The following is a 26,935-nucleotide window of genomic DNA, read 5'->3' on the forward strand; positions in this document are numbered from 1 at the left end:
TTGAATTAACAATTTTTATTTAATGTTCTTATATTTCAGTTTACTTCAGTAATTATTATTTAGTATTTATTTCAGTAACTTTTAGTCAATTAGCTGAGTTATTTTATAACTTACTGTTTGTAATTATATTTACTAATTACATATTGAGTAAGTTTGAATTCTTGTACTGCTAACTATTTGTGTTAATTTTATAGACTACAAGTTGCTTTCTTACATTTGAATTCATCTGTTTTTGTATACTCAAACAGTGATATTTTTTGCAAACTTATCAGGTGGAGAGTGTTGAGAAAATACTCAAACGATTAATTTATCATTCCTTTAGAGGGTTATTCTCTTCTGTAAACCAAGATTAGTTAGTTTACGATGTGGCGTTAATGAGGGAAGTACCACCGATGTGTTCCAGACCCCTTGAAATAAATTACTTATTTTTGTAAATATGCAGCTTTGTCTCCTTTCAACAAAAGAATAAAAGTGTCCCTGAGAAAAATTAAACAATTTCTAAACAATTCAATTGGGGGTCGTCAAAGTAGTACTGCCGATAATGCGAATCTTATGAACTCGTGTTTTTGACTTGTACATACCAATCGTTAATCCAGAAAACTCGCATTAAGTTCTACAGTCACAAAAAATAGGGGGCATAGTCAACAAGCATTTGCGCTTTAGTCATGGTACTTCAAGAGAAAATGAGCTGTTCAATGCGACCACTGATAACAGTCCTTGCCCACACCATCAAACCACCGCCTCTGTATTTGCGCATGTCACCTCTGTTACTTTCACGATAGTGAGTTCCTTATTAAGCTAATAAACATTGTGATACGTATCCGTAGACCCTACCATGATTCAACCATAAAATCTAAAATTTGCCTTTGGGAAGTCAGCTGAGGTAATCGCGAAATCAGTATAAGCAGGCCCTTCTGCGTAAGCGGTGCACAAACAGCTTGCGTCTTGAATGCTAGCATGTATACATCAGTCTGTAACCTGTTAGTGGCTCTTTTTTTCGACGTTGCAACATCGGAAGCAAGTTTCTGTGCTGTACTATGTCCTCGTTCTTGTAGATACAAAAATCCCAGACATCCAATCAATGGCCTTTGCTTCATAGTTACTTCATTTTAATAAAGTTCTACATGCAGCTTCAGGACCCTTAGGACTTGCGTTATATTTGCTTTCCCCTACCTATATGCCTTGGAGCCTCTTATGATTTGCTTGTTATTCAGATGAGACAATTATTTACTTTCTGAAATCTGGCTATTTCGATTATTCTTTTCAAATCAAAACTCTCAGAAAAAGAATCTGCACAACGTCATTTTTATACTTAACACTTTTTCTCTTTAAAAACTGCTGGCATGTATTTTTATTCTTGCGAGCTTTTTCCTGTGCACAGAACTCTTGTGCGCGCAAAATTTATGGTTATATGTTGTTTCTTTCACCGACTACTGTAAAGTTTACAGTTTGGACATCAGTATTGACTATTAAAATTATGATTAGCAATATCAGGTATTTTTTGGATTTATTCAATATAATGTTCAACCGCATTAAAATATTTATATACACGTATAATGTGTTTGATGCAAATTTGTCACACATATGTAAGACCATCATTTTTTCTGAAAATTTCCAAATTTACATTTACCTGAAGACCTTGATGCTCGCCAGCGGCCGAGCGATAATGTAGCTGAACACTAGTAGTTCAGTCCGAGGTTCGAATCCCGCGAACGTGCTTGGCTGTATGGCCGTTTTTCTGGTTTTCCCCATGTGTAACATGTATACGACCAATTTCCCTTAGAAAGTCTTCCACGAAGGCATCTCTGCCCTTAAGCAAATAGCCCTAGTGTGCATTGGCATAATTAAATTAACCAAACCAACTGAAAACTTTCAAATTCCTATCTAACCAGTAACTAGCCCCAAAAAGAGGGAGAGTTACTAAGACCACTGATTACTGGGAGTTCGACACAAGTTCAAGCCCAGGTAAACAGACAGCGCGGTAGGTTTTCGTGGATTTCCTTTGTATACGTGAGAGCCAGACAGTTTCCCTTAAAAAGTCCTCCGCAAAGCCAACCTTCCCTTAGGGTCACACGTGGGCTTTACCATTTCCCAGTAATCTTGCCTACGTTAACTAATCGATAAACGGTGAATAATAAATGAGCTTTAAACAGTAAAATCATGACAACTTTAAAAAATGTAAATATATAAAATATAGTACGTACTAAACATCTAGTTTCACAGTAATATCCAATGTATTCCGGAGGGCATATACATTCGCCAGTCACATGATGACATATGCCATTATTTTTACATTGGCATTTATATATGCAACCATCTCCATACCAGCCAGGTGGACACATTTCTTCGCATTTCTTACCATAAAAACCTGCAAAATACAATATGATATACTAAAGTTTTTAATAAAGCAAATTAAAAATTCTTTGAAGCATGAAGTTAAAACCTCTTCACGTTGCATATGCACAATTACAGATTAAAGAACTGAACATTTCTATTTTACATTAAATTAATTAAAGTATAATAGTAATTTATGCGAAAATGGAAAAAAAAAGTAAGAGCTAATTTTTTTACATGTATTCCTTAACTAATGAAATAAAATTACTTTATTACATAATAACTTATTCATGCTTAGAATTACTTATGTTAAATTTATGTTACTTTATTTAAAATATTTGCAATGCGGATAACTTCATATTTCTCATTAACGACAGATTCATTATGCATCCGTTTAATTGTTCTAAAAGCATTTTAACTGGAAACATTTTAAATGGAAAAAAAATCAGCTTTAATTAAACTAAAAAAAATTGCGCTTTAAAAACTTAAGTAATTTTTCATGAAGTTCTTTCACTAACTTTTATAATGTAGTTATGCTTATATTATATATAACAGCACTTCCATATGCTTACTGGTACCTATAAATTAATAATTCAAACGTAACAAAAGAGTGCATTCTCCCTATAAAGATATATCCGTGACTGTTTTAATTTATTTAGAATTAGCAAAATTGCCTGAATTTACCTTAATGTACTGAGACTCATTTTTGCTTCCATTTTCATGCAGTAAAGGGATAATTTTTTCTATTCTTTTCCTTTTTTACGAAGAAATCATTAATGCTAATGGTAAGGATATTTTAAATAAAAAAATTTAGCTTCAGTTTTTAATTTTACAACATTTTCCATAACAAAAGGGTGATATCAAGTTTTTATAATAAGATGATATTAGTTTTATGTGCTTCAGTGTATTCCTAGAACTTTTTTAAATATCATAAAATGAAACAAATCTCCTATTTTAACAAAGGAGAAAGTTTTGATTGCGCTTTTAATTGTATCTTGTAATATATTTAGAAAGATTTAAGTATAATTTGAATTTCGCAACCTTTTTAGAAGTTTTTCTTAGTAGGAATTCTAAAACCATTTTCTTTTCGCAGGCGATAAAAGGGAAGTGAAGGAGAGATATGTGTTTCAAAATTATGCCTGGTACGGTTGATTCATTCCAATTGTATTTCAAGGCACGCTAATAATTTTAATATTTTCATGTTTATGAACTTTGCATCATCATGAATGAATTTCATATATATTTCCGTAGTACAAAGAAACTATTAAAAGCAATACAAAAATATTAAATATAAAATATCATTTACTGCAGTGAGAACTCCTACTAATTTCTCTTTTCAATCAAACATGTTTTGGTTGTGTATCTAAGGAATCATTTTTACTGAATGCATCATAATGTCCCTGAATGCGTCATAAATGCATTGAATGCTTCATAAATGTACTGAATGTGTCTTAAATAAATTTGCAGGGTTTCAAAATTCTAGTTGTTTTTAATGAATGGTGAACGATAGACCAAGAAAAGCTGAGTGTAACATGTTGAGAAGAGTGCTTGATCACTTCTGGCAACACGTAAACAGACTAGCGCTGTCCTCTTCAAATACAGTTCCAGAAATGCGTTGAACGAAAGGTACGATTTAAGTTCCCTAGCTTTCATGGTATAGCAATTGTTGGCGTGAGTAACCTTTAGCTCTCAGAAGAGGGAATTGCCTATCATACGCAACGGCCTTGCACACCATCACACATGACAGCTGTTCAATATGCCGCTGCAAAAAAAAAAAAAAAAAAAAAAAAAAAAAAAAAAAAGAAAAAGCGATCTATTGCTAATTAACACGGTAGTTGCAATTTTGATGACCCCATCGTAGTCGCAGGCATTAATGGTTGGTCATGAGAATCTGTGCAAAGGAATGCATTACGCAATGCCCAATTCATCGCACAGCAGAAGCCAGCGAACTGTTGAAGCTACAATGGTACACTTGTAGCATAGCTTCAACGTTGTTTTAATTATCCAAATCCTGTATGGTTCATCACTGTCATTTGACTGATGTTTCTGTCATCCGTTGCTAATATAGCATTTCATAATCCACTTCCAGGTTTCAGGTTTGTGACTTGTCCGGTTCTTTCGAGCTCACTACTGGTGAGACACGCATCACCGGCACCATCTATTGCCTCATTATGAGTTGCGATTTCATGATCTAAAAATTTCCCTTTATGAAGCTGATCATTCTCCACATTCAAACGGCGTCGTAACTTGCTGATTATTTTATTCTTTGTCGTCAACATTGCATAGGTATTTCTTTTGGAACATTTAGTGCTGGCAGATAATGAAACATTATTTCCAACGTTCCGTTACAGCGCTCTATTCCTACGGCTAACAGGATTGTTGAAAAATATTAGCACGAGCAAGCGCTATCAATCTGAAATAGTAATCATTTACAGATCATACATTGCTCTGAATTTTCAGTTTATTCGCATGATTTTTAAAGTGCTGAAATATTCACAAACATGAATATACGTAATTAAGGAGAATTAATTATATGAAATATTTTCCCTCAATGATGCGTTATAAATATTTATTAATACTATACTAAAAGCTATTTTTTAAAAAATTACAGATGATATTATTCAAATTTTTAACTTTTTTTTTTTTTTTTTAATTTTTCTCTTTCTTCCTTTTTTTAAAAAAAAATATGAGTAAATTTTTGTAAGAGTAAATTTTTACCTTCGGCGTTTTATCGTCTGCTACTTTACTTTGTTTAAATTGAATTGTCTAAAACTGAGAATTTTCGTTTGATGTTTATTCGAATTTTATGAAAATATTTTATGACATTTTAACTGCATAATTTATTTATGAAGAAACTGTTGCTTATGAAGTGGCAGAAAGAGCGGCTGATACTGTCATCCATATTTTTAAAGCACAGTATATTTTTATAAAAACATAAGATTTAGAATAATCATTTTTATACAAGTCAAGTTATGATATAAACATACAACCCTCTAGAAACCGAATTAATGGAAGTTCAATGGTTATGTAGAAATGATCTGCAGCTACTTAATGGCTGGATAAGTCATCAGGTTCTGTAGACAAGTAAGAATAATTATATAAACGACACCCAATTCTGGATTTAATTAACAACGAGGGTACGATGTTTATTAAATGAATTTAAGAAGTTTTTAAACATAAAAAATCAACTCATTTTTCATCCTAAAATGTAATTTTCTGCGCAGCGTATTTTCATTATATCCTTAAAATTCTAATTTAGAATGTAATTGTCAAGAACTGAATTCTAATCATCAGTAATATAATAAGTAATTATTACGGTTATTAATAAATCCTTCTTATAAAGTAATTGCAAATATTTCAAAAAACTGTCTGAATGCAAAAATTTCTAATTTTATATTAATCAAGATTACACACGATATTATTTATTTGCACTTCAATTCTTACCGCCAGCACTAGTAGAAGCTACAAATCAATTATATTTAATTAAGGAATGACCATCTAAGTTTAGAAACAGCGTACCGCAACAGCAATTCAATTATTGGCGCCGTATCTTTCATGTTACTCTCGATTGGAAAGCTATATGATTTTTGATGAGTATTCGGATTTTGCTAGTAACTTCACTTGGAAATCGCGCTTTGGATCAAGGTTAGTTTGTTGTTTGAACATAGAAATAACATGGGAGCTATTTGGTTAAGATGCTTTCATAGAGAACCTTTGCAAAGAGAACCTAGAAAACTACGAAAACCAACCATGCAGCCTGGTTTAGACTTCGCAACAAACAATTAGTATTTAACAATCTCCAAATGCTAGGCAACTGGTGAGGCTCCAATTAAATCTCCAATTTAATATTTTATTTGTAAATATTTAAACTATTGCTGTATTCTTAGACACAAAAAGCAGAATTTAAGTTTTGTTAACTCTTTAGTAAATTACCAAGCCGTAGTGCAAATGAATATTCAATTTCTTTTGCAATAATTCTATTCACTTAATATTTCTTGGAATATGAGATAAAGAAGGAATGTTCTCGGAAGATTAAAGAAGTGTTTAAATCCAGTGATATTAGGTTTGTGTTAGAAGCTCAAAATCAAAATGATTCTGCTATTGCCCAAGTAGTTGACATTTAAATGGCTGTGAATTAAGAAGATGACTTTTAATTTTGCGTTATTCAGTCAGAAAACGTATTCCAAATGTTTTGTATTGCATGACAATGCATCTTTTCATTATTCAATAACCAATCGGAGAGCCGCTTGTATTCGGTCATAAGTATGTGTACTCAGTCGTCCTGCATGTTTTTCAAATTTGTCTTCTTGTGATTTTTTTTCTTCCCCAAAAATTAAAGTTGCCTCTCAAAGGAAAGTTTTTTTGACATTGAAGAGACAAAAGGAGTATGATATCTACTTTTAGAGGCATTTCAAAAGCAGATCTCTACAAGCCTTCTCTTCCATTACATGTTGTGCAGTCAGACAAAAAGTTGCATCAGCGTAAATTCTATAATCTATTTTTATTACACTCTGATTACTTTATTAACATACAGTGAATATATACTAAATATTTTGCTTCAGCTTAAGTAATTCGGAATTTTTGACGGAATTGTTGTCGGAACTAGGACTTAGAAGATAAGTCTAATTGAATATTTCGATAATCCAATAAATTCAAGGTCGAAGTTTCAATATTTTATTTTAGGAGGGAGGGGAATTTTTTCAGTTTTGGTCCATTATCCTAAGTATATTTGCTTCGATTCTTTATTTTTTCCATAAAAGCGAAAATCTTACGCATAGTATACATATAACGCATAGCTTCAAATTAAAATTTAATAATATACAGGGTAGTTATAATTAAAGTTTCACTTTGAAACGGTCATAAATGGAAAACTACTGGATCAAATGTTATCAAAATTTATAACCATGTAAAGGAGGTCATGGGAATTTATTTTCTGCGAAAAAAAGAAAGTTCGAAACCTCACCACCAGGGAAGAAATGGTGCTGTATATTATACTGTTACACTAAATATAGGTCGGAATCTAACTTCACCTTTGTTACACGGATTTAATATGTTGTATACCCTTAAAAAACTTTGAAGTGAGCAAATTACCATTTAAACGCGTTAAAATCGATAAACGTCGAGTGCGCCATCCGTGTAAGTGAGAAATTCGTCCGTATAAACCACGAATTAGCGATTACAAAATGTGAGATTGCAAATCATTCGCACAAGTGCGTACAATCTGGAAATTTAAATCTTTTTCTTACAGATCGCTAATTTGTAATTTTTGAAGCCTGAATTAGGCCCTAAAACATGAAGATTCTGATTCAATCGATTTGGGCCAAAGAGTGGTGTGTGTGTGTGTGTGTGTGTGATTATGGCAAAACCTCTAGGGCTATCTTCCTAAGGGGAGGGATGCCTTCGTGGAGGACTTTCTAAGGGAAACTGGCTCGTATAGACGTTACACATGGGGAAAACCACGAAAACGCCCATGCAGCCAGCCCGTTCGCGGGATTCGAACCTCGGACCGAACTACCAGTGTTCAGCGACTTTACCGCTTGGCCGCTGGTGGGCTTGGCCCAAAGAAATCCCTCATGTTATATACCTAGTTCCATTGCATTCTCCTACTGCATTCGATTGCATAGCAGTCATTCCACACCGTTTGGTGAGGAATGACAACTAGTTTCATAACTGAACCATTTTTCTCTGAATAGCAGTCGACAACTGGACCACTGTGATTCCAGATCGCTTACCTCACCACCAGTCAATGTTAAAATGTTTCGTGATACATGAAGTGAAGTAACGTGGCATTTTTAATACTACGATTTTATGCAGGGCTCGGCCCCACCTCACATGTGTCGCACAGTTACTTAGGCAACATTTCATGAATGAACGTCTTACAGGCCGACACTTCCCCTCTTCCCACCAGACCTCAAGCTCTGTTACTTTAAGATATGGGGTTATTTCAAAAGCACTGTTTATGATGATAATCTAGACAATTTGGCAGAAATGAAAAATGTGATACACCGACATGTCCGTAACATTCCTCCTAAGAGCTGCTGTTGAGAATGCAGTAACAGGATTTAATTTGCTTTCGGAAAATACTGACGCTACATTGAACATGCTTTCTAACACCTTTCGAAAACGATTAAACACATTTTAAATCGATGTTTTCATGTCTTATTTCATTTAACAATATTGCATACAGCGCAATTTTGCCCTGGTGGTGAGTTTTTGAACTCTTTTTTTTCCCCCGCGGAAAATAAATTCCCATAACCTCCTTTACAAGATTCCCAAGTGTGATAACATTTGGTCCGGTAGTTTTCTTTTTATGACCATTTCAAAGTGGAACTTTAATTATAACCTCCATGTAAATTAAACTTTCAAAGTTTGACAGTTTGGTTCAAGTCCCGGCTTTAAAAATATATATATAAATATAAATTTTTATATTAATCATCTTAGAAAGAATGTTTTAAGAAGCTAATGTTTCTCTCGCGTTATAGTTTGTATAAAAAACATGATATATTTAATATGATTTAGATTGTTTCAATCGATATAAAAATCGGGTCACTCGGTGATACATATTAGACACTGCTGGACTGTTTTATTTCTTTTTCATTTAGCAAAAAATCTTTTAATTAAAATATTTATCCTTTGGACTTCGCTTTAAACTTTATTTATAGTTAAAACGACTAGAAAATGAAAAGCTGTCTTCAGCTGAAACGCAATTCATGTAATTGATATTTTAAAAAAATTGACAAGAATGCAAAATTTATGGAAGTCTAGCAATTGAAAAATCTTTTCTTGTGTGAGCACTGAATTTTCTTGTGTGAGTACTGAAAATAACTGTAGAAGGAAAGAAGAAAATTAAGGAGAAAAGTAAGAAAAAATTTGCAGGGAAATTTCGCTGTCACACATACCAAGATATTTAAAAAAGTTGGACGTTTTTGAAGATACTTTCAGGATACTTCAAAGAATTTAGGTATTCAAAGAGAAAACACTTGAACGTGTACACCATCAAATACCATCAATTGAGCTTGTGTTAACAGAAAAGTTAAAAACGATATCATTGCAGATTAAAGTGAAGAGCGACTGGTTTTAGACTATATGGTTGTATAAATTTAAATTACGTTCTAGAACATCATATCGTATCATAAACGGAGAATCCCATGATTTCTCAGTCGAATTATTTGAAGATTCAGGAGCTTATCCAGTGATGTATGTGGATGTCACTTAAAGACTTTTTTTTTTTCTTTTTTTTTTTTTTTTTTTTCTTGTGATAAAACAGCGGCCGAGCGGTAAAGTCGCTGAACACTGGTAGTTCGGTCCGAGGTTCGAATCCCGCGGACGGGCTGGCTGCATGGGCGTTTTTGTGGTATTTCCCATGTGTTACGTGTATACGAGCCAGTTTTCCTTAGAAAGTCCTCCACGAAGGCATCCCTCCCCTTAGGCAGATACCCCCAGTGTGCTTTGTCATAATTAAATAAACTAAAACTTCTTGATGAAACCAGTCTTTCCTTTTATCTCATGCCTTCAAAATGCTTAGCCTCTAAAGACTGATAAGGGCTCTGAGGAAATGGATTGATTTGGATTATTAAGTTACGGCAAAGAAGGGCTATCTGCCTAAAAGGAAGGATGCCTTCGTGAAGAAATGTCTAAGGGAAACCAGCTGGCTTACACGTTACACCTGAGAAAATCCATGAAAACGCCCATGCAAGCAGCCCGTTTACCGGGATTCGAACACCGGAATCAACTACCAGTGTTCAGCGACTTTACTTTTCAGGCGTTTGTGGGCCTTTATGAAATGGAAGGCGAAAACTTTATTTGAAATGATTGTCAGAAATACCAAGATGTTTCGAAAAGTTGGATACTTTTTAATATATTTGCAGAATGCCTAAAGAAAAAGAGCAAGAATGAAGCAGACTGCCGGAAGAAAAAGAAAAGAAAAAATAAATTTTTGCGTAAAATTTAGTATTTGTACTTTTTTTTTAATTTAAAACTTTTTAATCTTATGATATTTGATTCTTGCGATTTCAAAAGTAAAATATTTGGCTAAAATATGAATAACATTTTAAGAAACCAAATGTAGGATAAAAGTGTGTAAAGCAGGGCACAATGATAAATCTGTTTAAAGCAGTGTATGCAAGCCATCCTAAGTAAAAATGTCGGTTATACATCTCTCTTATTTATATATATCTTTTCTGAACGGAACATTGAAAGGTGTGTTAAATGTGCTTTACTGTATTTTCTCTTTTAATATATGCAGTTTTCAAATGCATCGTAGTCTGGGTTACAAGGTATTCTTCCGAAAGAAACGCAATTCAAATAAATAAAATGAAATTCCCGAAAATTTATATTAATAAATATATTTAAAATGCTCAGTTCGAATGAATAAATAGAAATTTTAAAATATTTATCTGGAGAGACAATGCAACACTAACAATTAAAATTAAAGTCTAAAAATTTAAAAATTACCTAAAATAGTAACTATGATTAAAAATATAAAGAAAACTTTTTGAAAAAAATAGAAATAAAGGATGCGCCTTTGGCTTAAACAACGCAATTTGAATAAGTAAATAGAAATTTTTAAAGCAGTTATTCGAAAGAAACTATGCAACGTAAACAATTAAAATAAATTCGAAAAAGAAAAAATTGCTTAAAATTAATAACAAAATATAAGATAAAGAACATTATTATTTGAAAGAAGGAACGATTGAGTCTTTTGTTCCTCTCACACAATATGTAAAAATGGAAATGAAAATAGGTTACCACATATTAAGAAGTTCGCCAAGTGAACTAATTTTGGCGCAAACTGAATAAAAAACGCCAACATAAATTGTTGAATTTCTCCGGAAATTTCTCACCAAATTTTACAAAATTTAATATTTAGGCATAATTTGAGTGGTAAAATTGAAATATGTAAAAACATTGGTATGTTGTTTCAGAAAAAGTCCGATTTTGTGTCAAAATACCTATGTTAGAATAGTGCTATATATAAATCTAATATATCAATATCCCAAGTTATGCTTTAGAGACATGAAGAACGCAATTTGAATTTCGTGAATCGGCCCAGTAGAACGGAAGATATAGAACTGTCCCATTTTTATTTTTTGAGCAGTGTACATCTGCTAAACAAGAAAGCAATGTATCTAGTTAATCAAAATTTGAAAGGGGAAAAATTGTCAATAATTTTCAAAAGTTGAGCTAAAGTTTCAAACATTTTTAGAGTTTTACTAAATTTTGAAGATAAACTAAATTTCATATTTATATGAAGGCTAGTCAATTAATTAATATGCCAGTTCAGGAATATTAACTACATCGCATGGTTTCGAAATAAGTTCTTGGTCATAAAGGGTGACTAAGATTCGTATAGCGACACATTTAATGTGATCTTTTAATTAAATGTACCTATATTTTCCCCATCACAACTCACTAAGACAAAAATATGGTATAGTAATTATTAGAGCAGGCTTTCAGTATATTTATATACGAATATGAGATGCAAATACATAATAAATAAAAAAAAATGTTGGGACTTATATCACTTGTCTGACAGTAGATCACATCTGTAAATTTCCTCGTGGCCAAGAGGAAAGAGTTGCGCCTCTTGATTGACTTAGGCTTAGACACTTTATATAAGAAGTACAAATTTGTCCACTCCAGTTCTGAAGCAGAGATCCCCGAGCGGGTATATCGAGGACCTCTCACCCATCGTTCCTATTTGCCAATGCCTCAGCAGGATATTTGGTTGTACATTAATTTAAATATCCAGATGCACCAAAAGTATTAGACGCTTACCAAAGAAAAGAAAAAGAGAGAGAGACCAGCCTCCTCCGGGATTTATAGACGGGACGAAATTTATGGTAAGCAATTTGCGTATCATTATAATAACTGGATGGTATTAATAAAAGTCTGTAGTGTAGTTTCTAAGCCTGTACATTATTAAGTTTCTCGAATATCACTCTGTACATACTGTTATTGAAATAAACATATTTGACAGCTAAAATCAATCTTGAAAATTATTTGCTCAAATCTGTGTTACTTGTTTAAAATGACATTTTACGTGACTTTTATAGTGTTTCACAAGAAGATATACATTATAAGGTATTTTCTCCCTTCTTTCCGCATGCATTCGTGGTATAACGATAGCACATTCTCTGCGTATTTCAGGGGTCCCGATTCGAGTCTTGGCAAGGGTAGTGCTCATTTTTCACGTCTTTTGGTTCTAAAACATCCTTAATAACTCTATAGTGGTGCCTGAACTGAAAGGTGTTGGGTGGTGATTCTTCACTAGCAGGATTTGGCGACTGGGTCTTCTAATCCCCAGTCGCACTCTAAATGAGGAAGTGTATAAGATATTTTTTCCTTCTTTTTTACATTCGTTCGTGATATAATGGTAACACAATCTGTGCGTATTCGAGAGGTCCAGGTTCGAGTCCCGGTGAGGGCCATGCTAATTTTTCATGTTTCCTGCTTCAAAATAAGGTAATGACTGTACAAGGTAATCACATCTACTTTCTCTAAGTTTGATTTTTCTCCCAAAAATAAATTTATCAGTTTTTTTTGCAAACAGAATCTTATTATTTACATACCTTGAAAAGCAAATATGGCAAAAGTTTCATAACATTATCAACAGAAACATCCGTCTCTCCTTTAGGTTTGTGTGTAATCGGCTTGAGCTGAATATAAACTACAAATTCGTTATCTACAAATTCGTTATAACAAGGAATGAAATAGTTTGCGATTATATCTATCAATAACCCCTCAGTCCAATACTTTCTGATATTTTCAGGTACTATTTTGAGGTGCAATTGTTTGAAAAATTTCTCTCCCCAACCATAGATTCATGTTGATGATACATTCCCGCTTTTTGCTGTAGTAAACAAGATTTAGCAATATGTTATGTATTCGAACGATCCAGTTTCCACTTTTGAAATTGAATCTGGTGATTCCCTTTGTTTGACATTTTAATTACTTTCAAAAATTTAATTTAGGGCTAATATTTACCAACATTATGTCCAAAGATTCTTCTCTCTGTGAAATGGATTTCCTTAACCCTCTTCAGATTCGAAAAAAATTCCTTCAACTAATGACATTCATTTCAGAGCAATTTTTCACAACACTTTCACAACTCTAATACCTCAAGTTTTTTTCCTCGTTTCATTGCTATTCCTTTCTACAGATGGCGCAATATTTATTGCTGTTTCTCTCTGCTTATTGTTTTCGATTACAATATTTTTCGCTTCTATAATGATGCAATTTACGTTTTCTTCTTCTGAAGAAGGATAGCCGTTCAAATCTTCTCGAAATTAAGATATTTTTAAATAGCATTTTAAATTTTACAACAGTGTTTCTTCCAATTTGAATGATTTTGTATTCAGTGGGATACACTACATTCGAGAGAATTTAACCAAGAATTCGAATTGTACGCCTAAATCGTCTTCGCTCAGTTGTCTAGAACTTTGGTATAAATTATCAATAATAATTACATATTTATTCGGAATATCTATAAAATATACAGTTTCATTTCACAGACAACAAAATATAATTTAAGGGTTTTTTAGCTAGAAACACTCTGAAGGCGAAAGTCGAATTCATTTAGAATTAGAAATGCGAATATCAAAGAAAAGATATAACCTACTTTTGTGTGCTAAAGCAGGCATGAACGCCATAGAAGCACAATGATGAAAATTAAGTAAAGGAAAATGGTTAAAGTATATATTCTGAGATTTGTAAAGAATATGCAAGAAAATGCAATATTGTTAAATTTATGATAAGCATTCATTTCCATATGTATTGGGAAAACACTCTAAGATAACAAAAATCTTCGACATTATTATGATGATCTTTAAAAGAAAATTAAGATAGTAACACAACGAACAAGTGTTACGGAAACATAACTTGGCCACAGTGCATTCTCAACGTTCGACAGCTGATGTGTGATCTGAATTACAGTAAATAGTTTAATTCATATCAGTTTTAGAGTTAAGAGAAAAAAATTGTTTCTCTCTTAACATAAAATTTACAGCAATATACTGCAAATTAAAGTAATCAGATTAAACTTAGAATATTTCACTGGAATTTTCTGACGGAAAAAGAAAAAAAAGAATAAGAAATGTAAACACTACATTTTATGCAACTGAATAATTAAATAATACAAAATAAGGCAGAAAAGTTTCCCTTAAGAAATTAACATCAGAGTTTGTTAGACAAAGTATAATGTGTATAGCTCTCATTCGTTACTGATAAAATATATAAATAAGGAAATAATAACAATTTTATAGACATCATAACTATTTTAAAATTCAAAGCAATCGTATGATCATATAGTAACTATATTAATCATAATTATGTTTCACGATATTAAAGAAAAAATATACTATCTGTTACTTAATGTTATAAATAATTTTAACAAATATCTCTAATGCATGAAAATTTAAAAGGTTGTAAAGTTATATATGCAAACAAAGATTAATTGACTGCTTGAAAAGTTTATCGAACTCTATTTGTTACTTCCTATGTTTAATTGCCAAACATATGTCTTAGCTGAATTTATGTTTTTAACCAGAGAACGCTTTGATAAGTGAGTATTGACGTCAATTTTCTGAAGTATATTAACGTTTCATTGGGAATAATTATTAAAACTAAAATAATAGCTGATTGCTTGCTAACGTAATTGCTTGCTAATGCAGAAAAATTCAAAGTATTTTCTTCCCTTAAATCTATAATTATGCGTTCTATGTTGTGAAAAGAAATGTGGAGATGATAAAATCTTACTTAATATACACATACGTAAACAAAAACTTTAGAAACATTACATTCATTTTAATTTGGCTTTAATTTAGCATGAAAATCTGAGCATTTGTTCGTAGAGCTATGAAACTGCAAAAAAGAACTATAAACACAGCAAAAGATGAAAGAATATTAGTTTCCGTTCTTCCATTTTAAATGAACAGAAATGCATATTTCTTCAACTAAAGTGGGAATAATTTCTGGTTGTATATAACTTATCCTTTATTTATGTACGGAGAGTAAAGCAACGTACTTCTTCCATGCGCATATGGAAACAGCGAATGATGCACTGCTTGACAGCAAAAATAGTCGCCCCAAGAAAGAATGATTGTAAAAAAGGCCAGACTTACGTAGCTAGATAATCAAGTGCTTAACAAATGATTTAAGAAATGTACAGCATAAGATTATATATATAGGGCATCAATAAGATACTGCAACCTCATTTTCGGGTAATACATTTTTGAGTACCTCATTGTATAGAGCCAATGAGTTCCGAATCATATCTTGTAGTACTGCGCACCACGCGCTGTTCATATGATTCTAAGCTCATCATTCTTTCCTTGAAGGAGAGGAGATATTCTTTGTGGTGGAGGGCAGGTAGCGGCGACCTGTTACTATGCCTGTAATTTACACTAGAGGTGAGAGGGTGTTGGCACAAATGGCACTCCAACCAGTTTCCTCATTTTGTCGGGCCGCATCTCTGTTGAAAACAGTAGATGCATCCACCTGGCAGTATCATCGTCTTTACACAATCATAATACCTAATTCATTTGAGAAGCAGAAGTGAGATTCGTCCCTGAAAACTCCACTGTGCCTTTCGGCATTCCACCAAGCTCTGCTGTAGTACCATAGCTCCTGCTCGCGATATTAGCTCACTGTTAGAGGAAGTCTTCATGAAGGATATATGGGCACTAAATACGCACCAGCCAATCACTGTGGAACTATTTCCATCGATACCAGAGTACTCACTGGAAACATTCTGTACAATTAAGAAAATGTATTTTGAAAAATGTTGGATAGTGAGTCAGATAAAGCATGACGTCACATGCGACTATTAGTGTACTCTGACATCATTGTCCTTGCTGCAGGCTTCTAACGACATTGCTTATTTTCTTCTTGGATCCATTGTAGCGAAATCATTACAAACGTGGCTTAATCTATGTTTCCTTAGCAATAGGGTTCAAAGGTCAACCAAGTTCAGAGAATTCATGTGAATTCGCTCATGAACACGTTCGTTTACTGCAACTGAGTATGGCACGTCTTAAAGGCCCTACCTTTTCTTCTTCGTTCACTGCATTTGCATAATAAATGATATTAAATAATAATAATAATTAAATAAATGATGTCTTTTAGTAAAAGTATGTGCAATTTATATCATTTATGTATTTCCTCTACGGAGGAAGAATTTTGTTTCATAAACCATTCCTCTTTCTACAACAGATCCATAACAAGCAACCGTAATGAGCGAAACATGCCTTGAAATAATTGTCAAAATTAGACATAAACCACTTTCATTTCAGGAAACACCTATTGAGAATATTGATTGAGGAATTAAAAGGAACTTTTTTCAAACTCAAAATTTAAAATTTTAGCGATTCTAAAAATGGGAATCTCAAACGAAACCTTGAAGGCCTTTTTGCTTTCAAACAAATTTTAACAATTTTTTTGTTTTACAAACGAAACTATACTCAAAATGTCTTTTTAATCTTGATTGTAAGACGTAGCGTTTAAAATTTCGCTTCGAGAAACTCTCATTTTATATACTGCTATTAGTATAATTATTTGCAAGAAATTAACATTTAAATATTCTTAAATACAAGATATTTGGCCATAAATGACATTAAGCACAAAATGAACAATAAAATTACCATTCTAAAAACAATAAACAGATAAAATAATTAATAAAATAATAAAAAGCATCTCTAGCTGATGTTAGAGCTGGTTATGTAACAAATTGGTGATCCTTAGTGTAAAGGATAAATAAACGAAGCACAATATATGAATTAATAATACTTCAAGTAAATACAACTCAACGTAGATGAATCTCTTTTTCCTCAAAAGAAGTATATTATTTACCGTTCACGTTAAAAATAACGTCTAGTGAATCGAAATACAGCTCTATTTCGATTTGACAAAGCAATATTCTTATTGACTTTCATCTAAAAATGAAAGTTTCGTATAATTTTATTAAAAGCTGTTTCCTGATTAATGCTTCATAATTATGAAAGTCTTATGTTATCTTTTTCCATTCGAACCATTTTTCATGCAAGCGTTATAAAACGTTCTGTTGAATACAGCAATTTTTAAAGAAAACCTTTTTCAAGTAAAATTAATTCTGGTCAGACTTTGGTCAAGCTCATAAGATTAATGAAAGAAAGAAAGATGAGCATGATAAACATGAGGAGTAACATTAATAGCTTTCTACGTGAATAATCCACCTTAATATACATTAACGTTTCCCAGAAAAACTCTTATAAAGGCCTCATTATTATTAAAAGAGATTTCGTTTATTCTGCTATAATAAAACACAGGCTTTTTGTAATTTTTGTTTTAATTAAGTTTTATAATATTATGGCCAATATTAATTTGTATAATATTCTGTATAAAATGTAATTAAAATACGCAATTTTCTTTCGGAAACTATGTAAATAAAATAAGCTTTCAGTATTTCGTTTTAGTAGAAAACAATTATGCATTTAGGCAAATAAAATTAATTTCATTGTCTACAAGAAATGTGCTCTACATAGTGTTTTAGGGAAAATATAAATATTATGCGTATATTTGCTTTATGTAATATAACAAACAAAATAACATATTTCCCGAACTTGCGTTCTCTAAAAAAAATTGTTTAACCAGCATAGGGGGAACAGCTAGATTTTTTACTAATCTAGATCATGCACGATACTACCTGATATAGACAGTTAAAATGTTACTGCATTATTCGTATATAAAAGAAGTATTTTATCTTTGGACTATGCGTAACCTTTACTTGGGAAACAGTAATCAGTTTTTAAACGTTACAAAGAAAATACAACTACTTCGCTTAAATAATGATTATTTACAAAGTTTTAAATTGATATCTCCTTTTTATTTTATAGATTGCTATATTTTAAAGTTATTTTGTAATTAATTGCGCATTGAGATTTTAAATTTCTTTGTTACGCTATAATGTAAACAGCTCTGAGAAAAGAACCATTGGATTTTTCAAATACCTCTGAGTGCACCAGAAAAATTTCGCTAAATTTGGTGTCTTTTAGAGAGCAGGATGTGTAAGCGTAGAAGCAATTTGAGACATATATTGAAAAACTACAGTTGTTCTTATATCTTTCGTCCTGCCCTCAGATAAGCACTAAAAAACCAAAAAGGTGATATGGCAGCAACGTCAGTTGAGAGTTCCTTTCGAGAACAGTAAATTCAAGATCTTAACATTTTCAGCAGTAACTGAGTAAGTAAGCTTGCTTCTTTAATGTGTTTTTCGAGCTTCGAAATCATCTAACATGCAACGTTATACGTGACCAAAGTACTTTTATGGCTTATAAAAAACAAGAATCTTTCCTTTGAATTTAAAAATGTAAGGATTCTCACGTATGATTTTCATATTCCAACCGCCTTTTTTTTAGGTACTGCATCAGTGTTAATTTATTACACGTAGATATATTATGTTTTAGTGAAAATCTTATGCAAACTTTGGACGGAATAGTTATGCAAGGTCATGACAAAATATCGCTCTTGGGATTGCTTTGTTTTGAATGAATTATGAAACTTATGTGCTTATGCATTACATTTTCAAGTATGTTATGGTAAGTTAGAGCTGGTTATGTAACAAATTGGTGATCCTTAGTGTAAAGGATAAATAAACGAAGCACAATATATATTTGTAATTTTATAAAGGATCAATAAACAAAGCGCAATATATATATATATATATATAATATATATATGTGTGTGTGTGTGTGTGTGTGTGTTTGATGATGATATGGGTTTTGAACGGAAGATAAACTCCAAATCACTCTTGAGTTATAGCCGAGAACACAACTGGTTGGTGGTTAAAACATCATTTTTATTTTGTTATCTGGAAAGTTATCTGGAAATACAATTTTGCGTAAAACTGGTACAACACTATGTATGCTAAATGACACAAGCACAGTTTCGATAATATGTAGTTTACATAGAATTTAGACATGTTTAGTATACATACAATTTTAGACAATGAAGAAAGAAGGTGAAACGAGAGACGTAGATTACTCAAGAAATAGCAGACGAGATATGCAATGCGTACTCACTTCGGTCTTATTTATAGCCAGAAAGACATTGTGTTAATCCTGAGAAGCGATTGGGCTATAGATATCGCAGAGAAGTTGTAGGGGAAAGAATGATGTAAGATGCGGCAGAGTGTCACAACAAACCACATACTTTAAAATGAGGATACTTTAATTAAAATTTATGAATTTGAAGATGTATCGCCAATTGACTCCAATAGTTTAATAATCTTGTTTCATATTATATTTATATATATATGTCATAATAAAAGCAAAGGAAATAACGGAGCAGTGTAGATGCGTGATTAGACCCATATTGAAGAAGATTTTCATTGCGTAGTATGCTAGTAATGCTAACTTGGTAACATCTAAAGAACTTGGCAGTCGAAGCAGTTTTAATTCCATTTTTATTTCCAATTGATATTTGTGGCCACAATTGAAGTGCGTCGTTATGAAAGATGGAAGCACGCGAAGAGAAAAGCTTTGGTTTACAAGGACAGTTTCAGTTCCATCAGATTACGTCATCAGAGCTGCGCCGATCATAGAGTGATCTAGAAATGACGCAATGCAAAGAAGTTATTACGATTTTAGAATAGAGAGGAAGAATTAATGTTTTATAGTTTAATCTATAATTTTGATTCATATATTTTTATCTTACATATTCCCCCCTTCAAAAAGAAAAAGGCGTAGCGACAGAGAAGCCTTTTTAAAGAGAAAGAGTTAAAACACTAGCAAATTAAAAAAAATATATAAATAAATAATAAAATTTTGATCCTGTAATGTATTATTTATAAATATCAATTTTTTTAAAATAAATTCTTAATTTTTAGAGTTCTATTGAATTTTTCAACATTTCAGTCCAAAAGTCTTTTTGTTTGAGAGTTCACATAATCATAATTCTTCAGGGAAGGTTCTTGTTATCACAGAGTATCACAAAATAAAACTTATATAATCATTACTTATAATTAAATGTAATGCACATAAATATTTATGATACTTATTTTTATACTGATAAATTATAATTTAACATCATAAATAATAGGATTAATATTTTCAGAATTTATGGTTTCACCGTTATCATCTTTCATTTACAATTCCTGATTTTACCAAACTGGAAGCCTCGCAATACTTCTGAACAAACATATCCATCAATAGGGTTGTCCTCTTGAGCTAACCAGTGTGTCCTCTGCACTGGTGGCCCAGGGTGCCTAGACAGTTACTTGAAAAGGCCTCCGTTCCTCGCATAAAGTCACTGGCCTTTGCGAACTGCACTAATACATTACATAATAAAAATTATAATAATAATAATATAAAAAATTTACATGCATTCATAAAATGAGAGCCTCCAACATTATCTTGCATGAAGAGGGTAAAAGGAAAAACTGGTACAGAGGTAATTACAGGCCTCTGTTGAAGGAACCAGTACACCCTCATCATACTATACTTAACACACAATAACCCACAAATTTTAACATGCATTTACCATAATTTCATATTACGTTTCTGTAATAATTTTACTTATTTTTAACATCTTTATTTTTAGAATAATTATAAAATTCGTATTCAAAATTCTCAACAAAATTTCAAAAACATAAAAACTTATCTTAATATCCTTCCCTATGAATAATTTAAATAGCTTAAAATTCATTACTTAATTTGCTCACACATAATTATGAAAAATTAGAAAAATTAATGTATAAGAATTTCAGATTTTCTCAAAACAAATTGCAGAAATTTTAACCAAAGGTGAAATATAAACTATAGAATCCGCAACATATTAAATGATTTAGTTCCTGAGTTAGAGTCACACGAATGTAACAATTTTTGAGCTGTTGAAAAAGTGGAAGTGCAAATAATTTTCTGTCACACATACTTGCAAACACTAACTTGGATCGACCTTGAACTCGCTGTAATGCTTAATTCCTAAACGGTAATTCACTGATGATTTCTTTTTCACTAGGCATTCGAACTTCTCAATTTATCCAGAGATTACTTTCAATCTGTAAACACTACGCGTGATTATTTTTTTGAAGCACTTGCAAAACACCACAGCAGAAGAATGATCTGTTATTTTTTAAACACTGAAAAAACTAAACACTGAAAAAACAAACTTGATGATTCACTTATTTCACATTATCTTGGATTTATCACAAAACGATGATTTGAAGAGCTTAATTAAATTTTCCATTGAGGTTTCAGGCTGCAGGAAACTATCCTGTCGACTTAATTGTCATAATAAAAGCAAAGGAAATAACGGAGCAGTGTAGATGCGTGATTAGACCCATATTGAAGAAGATTTTGATTGCGTAGTATGCTAGTAATGCTAACTTGGTAACATCTAAAGAACTTGGCAGTCGAAGCAGTTTTAATTCCATTTTTATTTCCAATTGATATTTGTGGCCACAATTACTTGGCACTCTAGTCGTGCCTTTCCACAGAAGATTTACATTTTTGATATTGTTGAGATAGAAAGCAAGCAAGCGAAATTACATCTTAGCGCAGCACAGAGCAAAAACTGAAGTGCGTCGTTATGAAAGATGGAAGCACGCGAAGAGAAAAGTTTTGGTTTACAAGGACAGTTTCAGTTCCATCAGATTACGTCATCAGAGCTGCGCCGATCATAGAGTGATCTAGAAATGACGCAATGCAAAGAAGTTATTACGATTTTAGAATAGAGAGGAAGAATTAATGTTTTATAGTTTAATCTATAAATTTGATTCATATATTTTTATCTTACATATATATGTGTGTATGTGTGTAAATAATGTAGAAACATTGATTGCGTAGATGTTGATTCATACTTAGAAATACTTAAAATCATGTTAATGCAAAAAGAGCAATCATAACAAATTTAAATATTCATTTTTATTTTAACTAACCAACCACAAATGTTTGGCAAACTATTCGGGCCTGTTTAAGAACAGTTACAAATATATAACATAAAAATATACAAAGTAAATACTAACTTTTGCAATAAGCGCTTAATTTTCTGTTTTAATACTGATCTTATATACAACGCTGTATGACGTAGCTAATTCGGAAGTCAAGATTTCCAAACCGAAACATTTCTCCTGTTGAACTAAAGCTCTGTACTGGACGACGCACTTCGCTTTTGCTATTTGCCTTAGCTAGGCTTTCTCTTGCTGCCTCTCTTACTGCAAAAATATTAGTTTTTTGAAACAAGCGCAAATAGTGTGCAAAATTATTTGTGGCCGCAATGTGGATTAAAATAAATGAATATTTAAATGTGCCTCGGCTGCCAAGTTTATTCTTCGCTATGGATCTTCTAAGTATGCTTCAATATCTGTCTTTTTTTACATTATTACATACATGGATACGCTAATAAGTATTTATAAATATTTTAATTTTCTCTATAGAGGTGCTTTTTATTGTTTTATTAATTCTTTTATCTGTTTATTGTTTTTAGAATGGTAATTTTATTATTTATTTTGTGCTTAATGTCATTTATGGCCACATATCTTGTATTTAAGAATATTTAAATGTTAATTTCTTGCAAATGATTATAGGGCATTTAATTCTGAGTGCAACGACTTTGGAATTGTAAAAAAAAGCTCAATTAGCGATCTAAGTAGCGGATAAGGAGTCAGAGAAAAAACAAATTCGAACTAGGTAAAAATTGCTGAGAAGAAGTCCAATTGCTTTACCCTCTCCGTTATAATTGGTATAAATTGTGCAAAGAAAGAATAAGAATCAAAAGTATTATTAGCAATCAATATAATATTAGCAGATTTTTTGTGTTTATAACAAACCATGCTAATTTTTAATTAGCGCCAGAGTTGCTGTTAGTCTTGATCCTTACTGTTTGCCCCTATCACTTTTGTCTCCTCATCTCATTTCAAATAAAAGGATGTTGGCATTAAGAAATAATATAGCAAATAAAATTATGGCCATATTCAACACTCTATAGAAGTTATGCCATTTTTAAGTATTTAGTGATTTTGCTATTGAATTTTATGAGGCATCAATGTAGAGAAAGTGATGCTTAGTAATAAAGTTCAAAAGATTAAGAAGAAAAAAAAGATTAAGTTTTGTTTGAATAGTTCAAAAGATTAAGAAGAAAAAAAAGATTAAGTTTTGTTTGAATAGTTCAAAAGATTAAGATTAAGTTTTGCTTCAATATGTGTGAATCCAAGAACAAATTGGTAAATTGTGAGCTGGGCGAGAGCAGAAAAACCTTAGCAAATCTTCTAGTGTTAGGCTAAATGAAAACATGAAAGGAAAATGCCAAGTGAAACATAAAATTATGAACGCAATAATTTTTTTTTTTTTTTGAGTTTGACGTATATTAAATCAAGATTTCAATCGATTTCGAGGGCAAACAAGTATCGGTCCCTATTCGTCAGGAGCAAAGAAATCTCCAATACTGGAAAGCAGTGGGCACAACGGTCGTACATCGGCTGAGCTTGTCCTTAGATCTTGGTAAATATAAGTGAAAAATATGAAAATAAAATATAGATTCTTTTTTATGCCAAATTTCTTGTGGGCACATATAATACTGAAATGTAGCACGTTTTTATCCCAAAGTGTACAAAAAAACCCAAAATGATAATATGTTTGATAATATGTTTATCACCTGTTTTATCCTTTTAAGTAGTATTCTGGTAAATAACACCAATAATAGATGTATCTGCATTATTTTCCAAAATGTGGGTGCCAAAAGTAGTCGGATACCTTAACAAATAGCAAATTATCAGCTGATGGCACCTGTACATCGCCGGTATTGCTATGGCCACCTGGAGAACAAATTTTCAAATGTCACGGTCTTGCTAAGATTTCGCACCGGATTGGAATTCTGAGAGAAAGTACTCTAAGGTACAGGCTGGGGAACTCTCACATCTCTTCTCTCTTCTCCTACCTTCAACATCTCGAGAGGATTTCGGCTAGCTGTGTATTTTGAGTGTTCCTTTGACATACACACTCGCATACAGGCCATTCGGTGCGGCAGTCAGCGGCACTAACCGCTACTCCGTCTGGGCGGTAAGTTATTTAGCATCACTTTCTTACATTAATTATTTAACTTCAATTTTATTTCTCTAAACTCAAATAATATTGCGTATCTATATGCATATTTACTTGTCGTGCAATACGTTTTCACATTTTCAGGAAAGTAGAAAGTCTTCTTAAAACTGTAATGATTATTTCAGGTATTAACCCCTCCGTATAAAATAAAGTATGCAAGTAACTTTATATTGCGTTGTTAGAGATGATTATTTGTTTCAATTTAGTTGACGAATAGGAACAACTGGTCTTTGCAAGAGGTAACGAGTATCGTCCCACATCCAAGACATAACAAGCCTCATATTTGTTTTGCACATTACTAAAAGAAATGCTGTTTTAGATCCGCATGATCTGGAAATTAGCATTTCGTTTCAGTATTTTTTTAGTCCAAACGGATTTGAGTCCCGAAGGATTATTATTTTCGTTTTGGCATTTAGCGTCAGACTCCTTTTCGGTTCACTTTTCAAACTGTTGCCACCAAATGTTAGAGTCTTGCATTATATTTGAAGAAATTAAATAATGAAAAATCTGCATAAATGTATGTATATTTCTCGCATTGTGATAAAACAACGGTATCTAGAGCCATCCAGGTTTGAATGACGTAATCCTACTGAGAATATGGGCATCTGAAATCCCAAATTTGAAATTTGGAATTTGTTTTATCATCGATTTCATATTTTTTAAAACTTTAGGAAATGTTTGAGTAACAAACTCAGCGATTTAAAAGCGTTCAATGGCAATACTCTACGGCGGATACAAAAAACGTTTTATCTCCAGTGAGTCGAACTACCTGGCACTTGAAGAAACCAGCGGACTGTGTCTGGGCAATGTGGACGACTAACACACTCAAAAACAGAATAGCCCTTGATAAAATAGAGAAAATCTCGAGACACTGCCTAAGCTGAAACAACCGTGGATAATATTATAATTTTTAAAATGTTCAGAACTTAAAGCAGATAACCAGAATAACGCTTAGTGCCTTGCAGTTATCAATATGTAAAAACTGTTATTAGTATATAATATTCAACCTTGTTACTCTGGAGTCTTCCCCGCCGTGATGGTATATAATTCCATTTGGTTCATGTCCGTGGTCGGAAGCCATCATAGCGATGCACTCACCCACTCTAAAGATATGCTCATTTTAAAGTTATTTTGCGACATTGCTGTTGAACTAAATTTTATGGTTTAAGTGCAAAGAACATGATATTTAATAAATAAAGGTGTTTATGTGAGTATCGTATGCTTCATTTTATTGTTGCAAACAGCGTACATTTCTTTTGATTTTCTTCCTTAAGTTTTGAACTTTAATTGTGGCAACAATATAATTGATTGATAGAATTGTGTTTGTGACAGCCATGTAAAATGGCTCGCTTATTTTGTATCAATTATTTCGCATCGCTGACATTTTATTTATAATTAATGTAATGAAATAAAAGTGAAGGAATACAGTCCATTTGTTGTTAAATTTTAAGAACATTTATTGTTGGTCAAAAGTCAAGCTGGAGAGCTAGTGAAGATAGTGACTGTTCTAAGTGTATTCTAACAATGCAAATATGTTTTAATTGGGGAAAAATTACTCCACTTTGTGAGGTAAGTGGATTTTGAACAAAAATTCGTTTAATTTGTTGTTAAATTTTAAGAACAATGTTGTAATACAGCATAGAATTCGATTTCATTTTAATAATAGTGTTAAGTGATTTAAGAACAATTTCGGTTTTTGAATTGATCAATTATGAGTGAACTTATAACTTTTAAAACAAAAAGAACCGTTTTACGCAGGAGCGTTACTAATAATGTAAAGAAAATTGAAACTATTTTAACTGCAGGTGAAATTAATTTAATAGAACTAGAGGAATGTGTCGAATTATTGAAAAAAAAAATAGAAGTTGAGTTAAGGAAGCTTGATTCTGAAATCGAAGGTTTAATTACAGATACTAAAGAATTAGAAAACGAAATAGATAATGTTCAGGAGTACACAGATAAAATATATTTGTGGAAATTTAAAGGTGAAAAATATTAAAAAATCAAAATAGTAAAAATCATTCTAATAGTGTAATTTCAGAACAGGTTCTTGACAATATTAAATTACCCAAGGTAACATTACCGACTTTTGGTGGTAATATTACAGAATGGATAGCTTTTAAGGATCTTTTCAGTGCTTGTGTAAGAAATAATACAAATTTATCTAACGCTCAAAAATTGCAGTATTTGAAGGCCTCGTTGAAAGGTGAAGCATATCGCATTATTCAAACCATTCAAATTTCGGATTGTAATTTTGAAATAGCATGGAATCTGTTAGACGAAATATATTCAAATAAGAGAGAACAAATTTTTGCACATATTAAACGTTTTCTAAGCTTACCAACTATTCAAAATGAATCAGCATTTGCTATTTTAAATTTAGTTGACAATATTAATGAAGTAATGGGTTCTTTAGAAGTATTTAATCAAACCATTGATAATTTTGGTGACACTTTAATGACTTATTTAATTTTGCAAAAATTAGACCCTTCTACAAAATTATGGTGGGAACATCAGTTAAAATATAATGA

At 32.0% G+C, this 26,935-nt stretch overlaps 1 protein-coding gene across 1 annotated transcript in view; it reads right to left on the reverse strand.

The window, feature by feature from the left end:
- Positions 1–26,935, reverse strand: part of LOC118181778 (uncharacterized) — a 288,201-nt gene that overhangs the window by 65,038 nt on the left and 196,228 nt on the right. Inside the window, exon 33 of the mRNA XM_085818801.1 lies at positions 2,205–2,368. Coding sequence (XP_085674927.1) covers positions 2,205–2,368 — 164 coding nt within the window. The remainder of the gene's footprint in view (positions 1–2,204; positions 2,369–26,935) is intronic.

This window comes from Stegodyphus dumicola, chromosome 6 (genome assembly GCF_044657685.1).
Source record: "Stegodyphus dumicola isolate Sdum_Otavi_A_Nest chromosome 6, ASM4465768v1".
Taxonomy (NCBI): domain Eukaryota; kingdom Metazoa; phylum Arthropoda; class Arachnida; order Araneae; family Eresidae; genus Stegodyphus; species Stegodyphus dumicola.